The 4,761-nt window shown below is 49.2% G+C and overlaps 1 protein-coding gene across 1 annotated transcript; it reads right to left on the bottom strand.

The window, feature by feature from the left end:
* Positions 1 to 779: 779 nt before the first annotated feature.
* Positions 780 to 4,334, bottom strand: LOC308285725 (leucine--tRNA ligase, cytoplasmic-like; the record flags this gene model as incomplete). Its single annotated transcript, XM_080726572.1, has 1 exon — positions 780 to 4,334. The coding sequence occupies one exon, from the start codon at positions 4,332 to 4,334 to the stop codon at positions 780 to 782; it is 3,555 nt and encodes a 1,184-aa protein (XP_080582698.1).
* Between the last annotated feature and the right edge of the window lie 427 nt (positions 4,335 to 4,761).

The following is a 4,761-nucleotide window of genomic DNA, read 5'->3' as shown; positions in this document are numbered from 1 at the left end:
CATCTAACGCTTGACACAACGACTCGCTTGGCGGTGTCTCACGTGGCTCAAGGTCGCCTGAGACGGCGCGCCTCCACGTGGGTTGAGGATTCACGAGGGCTAAACACCTAGGAAAGTGGTGAAAAGGTAACTCAATAATGTTGGGCTCTGGGTGAAACCTATGTTGCCATGTCTGCTTATAATAAGCAATTTGGGACTTTTGGGAAAAAAAACGTGTAGTTGCTTATTGGCCTTGATTTTTTATGTTTTTTTTAAAACAGTGGTTCACAATCTTTTTCAAATCAAGGACCCCCAGATTGTTAAAATGTTTCAAAAATATTCAAAATATTTTATTTTTTTATTCTCAATATTTAGTAGATCTACAAGCTCACAATGTCGCAATGTGACACATTGTGAGCTTGGTGATCTATTTTCAAATAGCCGATTTAAAGTAGTAAAACTGAGCCTAGTTGCTTCTATTGGGCTTATTTTCATAGACCCGGCAACTTTCTTTGGCTAAATCTGGCAACGCACGATTCCCTGTAAACTTTCTTACTAGGGAGGATGTTGAATGAAGCAGCACACAGAGAAAATCTCAATGGCGGCGCCCATGGAGAGGGCCAGAAATAAGGTGAATAAGGACAGACTGTAAAACTGATAAACCTCAGTGTGTATGGCAGTGAATGTTGAAGCCATCTGTTAAGTTATACTTATCACCCTTAAAATAAATCACATAAGCACCCCCGTATTGTTGTCAATATGTGTGCCTGTGCTGGGCAGCTTCAGAGTGCTGTGTTGTTCTACTGGAGAAGGTACACCAGAGAGTCACCGATGTCCACAGTGAGGCCGTTATCAGCCATGGTGACCCTCTTCTCTTCCAGGTTGATGCTGAACACAGACTTGTCGGAGATGGGCAGCTTGCCTTCTTCCTCGCAACCCAAAATAGGAACCCGCCGGGGACCCAGGACCGGGTCTTCGTAACGCATCAACTTCACCCTGTCTTTTATGAGCCTGTTAACTTTGGCCAGTCTGCGAATGATACTGTCTCTGTTGTCCCCTTGTCGAATGTCAACCCTGGTGGAAAACAACCCGTTGAATGGCTGGGGGTTGATGAAGGACACAGACACACCAGGCTCTGATCTGAACACACTGAAGGGTTTCCCTGGGCAACAGTCCTCCTTCACCTTGTCATCAGCCTCGGACGCAGGCAGCACGTCGATCTGATCCAGCCCCAGGGAGTTGGTGAGATACTCCAGGTTCTTCTCCAGCACGTCAGCCTCGTCAAACTCCAGCTGCAGGTCCAGAACCCTGGCTCCGTTCTTCTCCAGGTGCTCCTTGATCATAAGTACGAAGGGCATGACTCTTTTCATGTATTTGAGTTCCAGCAGGTCTCCCAGCTTAGTGTAGATCACCTTGTTGTCTGGAAGGACTCCGCTGTCACTCTTATAGTATTTGCCTAGCAGTGACAAGGCGCTGTGCTGCCATGGAGGGTAACTCTTGGCCACATAGATGGTACAGCGGGAGGGCTTGGCTGGGGGCGTGGAATCCCCTTTTTTGTTCTTGGGCGGCTGCATGTAGGCCTTCAAGCGCACTCGGAGGTCATGGGCGGTATCCATCAGATACTGGGAGGAACGGATCAGAACCTCGTCAACGGGACCTGCCGCGGGCCATAGCGCCTTCATCAGAGTAGTGGGCTTGCTGAGGAGGCCCCAAGTGTACTCGCAGAGGTGTGGGCAGATGGGTGCCAACAGTAGAGTCTGTCTCTCAATGAACTGGAAGACAAGGTCTCTGTGCAAGCCCTCGATGGCCATCTCAGAAAGGAGGACATACTTGTCCTTGGCTGCCTGGAATTCGAAGAAGCCGCTCTTCAGCGCCTCCTTGTACATCATCCTGTCGTAGTGCTGCTCCGTCTTCAGGATGCCCTTGTTCATCTCACTGGAGAACACTCTGTCGTTGAAGGTGTCTGCGGGGCCGGTCCTCAGGTTGTTCTGGTTTGTGATTATCTCCTTCACCCACTCCACCCAGGTGTAGAGGCGCAGAATGCCCGCGTCCGCCATGGTCTCCACAAAGTTGGCATCCTCCACCGTGTCGCCCGCGTCGGCCAGGGCCAGACGCATGCCGTCTGCTGAGAACTTCTCAATAGCTTGTCTTAGGGTGAGGAAGTTTCCTGTGGATTTGGACATCTTTTCAGAGTTGAGCAGCAGAAGTCCGTTGGCGCGTACTGCCTGTGGCCACTTCCCATTGTCTTTTGGCCACATGGCCACGTGGTTGTACAGGTAGTACGACAGGTGGTTTGGCACAAGGTCTTTGCCGGACACGCGCACGTCAACAGGATACCAGTACTCAAACTCCCTCCGCAGCCTCTGCAGGTGCTCGTTGGGGATGTCTGTCTTAGGGAACGGAGACGTCTTAAAGAAGATGAAGTCCCACACCTCTCTGGTCATCTGCTCTGGCCTGATGCCCAGCGGTGAGGGCCCCTGTCCATTTAGCACCCCGCCCTGCAGGAGGTGAGCCACCGTGTAGTACGCCATGTAGATGGTGGAGTCTGACAGAGACTCGATCAACCACTTCTGGTCCCACGGCAGACGTGTTCCAAGGCCATAGGTGCGAGAGCAGGCATGCTCCTGGAGCCAGTCCAGTGTTGCTTTAAAGTTCTTCCTGGTCTCCTCACAAAAAGTCTCCAAAGACTTGAGAACGTCATTGGCCTGCTGCTTCCACTCCACATTACCATAGTCCAGGTACCACTGGTCACAGAGGGCCACCACACACTCGTCGGCTGACCGGGACATGACCTGCTTTTCGGGCTCCATGTAGATCAGGGCGTCTCCCTTGTCTATCAACATCTTCTGGATGGGTTTCTTGACATCCTGGACTTTCTGGCCCTTGTAGCCGTCAACCAGCATGATGCCTTCATCGAATCCTTTACGGTAGACCTTCTCCTTGGCTTCGTCCAACTTCTCTCTGTCATTCTGACTCTGAATCTTCAGTTCATCACACACCAGAGGAGCGGATAGGTTCCCATAGCCTGGGATTTCAATTATGGGAATTGGCTCAAAAGGCAATACCATCTTGTCTTCAATTCCATACTTCTCCCTCAGTGCCTGCTTCTTCTTGATGTCCCTGAGAGCGGCAATGTCATCAGGAGCATCAGATGGAACGCTGGTCACCACCCCGGTACCTTTGTCCTCCTTGATGGTGAGCATGGGAAGAGCATAGACGACCTTGTAAGAGGTCAGAGGGGCACTCAGTGCACAACCCAAAATATCCTGTCCCAGGATCTCCATGAGCACCGGCACCACTCCGTCTTCCTTGGTGACTCCTTGGTAGGACATGTTTCTGGCAGACCTCCTGGTGCTGATGAACACGTCTCCGTTGGTTGTCTCAAAGGCCACGTACTTCATGTCCGGTCTCACCCAACAGTTGGTCTGGCCGAACATGGTCTCTGGTCTCAGGGTGGCCGCCACCAAGTAGATGTTCTTTCCTTTCAGAGCGCTGCTATATAATACTTTGCTCTTGAATTTAGCTGGGAAGGGCTCTACAATCTTCATCTTGACAAGAGTGTACTCTTGTGGTCCAACTCCCTCTCCAGTCTGCCTGTCATGGTCCATGCACGGCTGTCCATCCTTGGGCGAGAAGATGGTGTACCTTTTGCCAAACTTGATCTTCCCCCTCTCCTTTAGAGTGATGAACTGCCATCTGACAAAGGAATCATAGAAGGGGTTGACATCTGTGGTGATGAACGAACGCCTCCAATCCACCTTGACCCCCATGTCTTTGAGGTCTTTGATGGCCAGAGGAGGAAAGTAGTCCAGCCAGTGTTCAGCGCTGGCAAACTTGACAATTTCTTTGTCCGACAGCCCTAGGGATTTCATAATCTCCCACTGGAACTTGGAGCCGCAGGTCTTGGCTGCTGCTTTACTCCTCTTGCTCTTGGCCTTGTCCTTGATGATGATTTCGTCATCAATCTTGGGCTTCTCTTCCTCCTCTACCTCCTCGTCTGGGAATTGTGGAGGGTTTCCATACAACTCCATCTCTCTCTTCAGCTTGTCTGCACAGGCTTTGATGGGCATTCCTGTGCAATGCAGCCCAAATGGAAAGAGACATTGCTTCCCTTTCATACGCTGGTATCCAACAGCAAACTCACATTTGGACATACTGAATGTGTGGCCTAGATGCAGTTTTCCATTCATGTATGGGTAGGGGAAGGTGACAAGGTACTTATTCTTGTTTGTGCTTTCTCCAGTAGTGGTTGGTGCATCACACTCAAAAGGCTTCTCCTTTTCCCATTGCTGCTGGATCTCCTGCTCGATGTTCCTCAAAAAGTACAACTTCGCTGTACCCTTCCTCTCCGTCATTTTGATTCCGTAACCGTTGGGTTACTTTGCTGCTGTTTTAATTCACACGAAAGAACCAGACGTATTTAACAGTCACAGTGAGAAACCCTACTGGCAAAGCCAACACACATTGACTTCTGGGAAGAGCATCCCATTGACTTATATATATATATATATATATATATATATATATATATATATATATATATATATATATATCCATATCCATATATGGAGCTATATCCATATCTAGCATTTGTGATGTCAGATGTAGAGGTATTGGCCAGCTCCATATATGGATATCTAAGTGATGATCCAGTCGTCTCCAGGTATGCTATTAAGGTCAGTGTTGTGATCTTCATACTGTATGGAGATCCAGGTGGTGATATATGGAGAGAGAGAGAGACACACACAATTAATGTAATTTTCCCAAAATATGATCATAGAT

Source organism: Nannobrachium achirus (assembly GCF_963921795.1).
Source record: "Nannobrachium achirus genome assembly, chromosome: 5".
NCBI classification, from domain to species: domain Eukaryota; kingdom Metazoa; phylum Chordata; class Actinopteri; order Myctophiformes; family Myctophidae; genus Nannobrachium; species Nannobrachium achirus.
The sequence above is the reverse complement of the archived record's forward strand: the minus strand, read 5'-3'. Positions and strand labels throughout refer to the sequence as shown.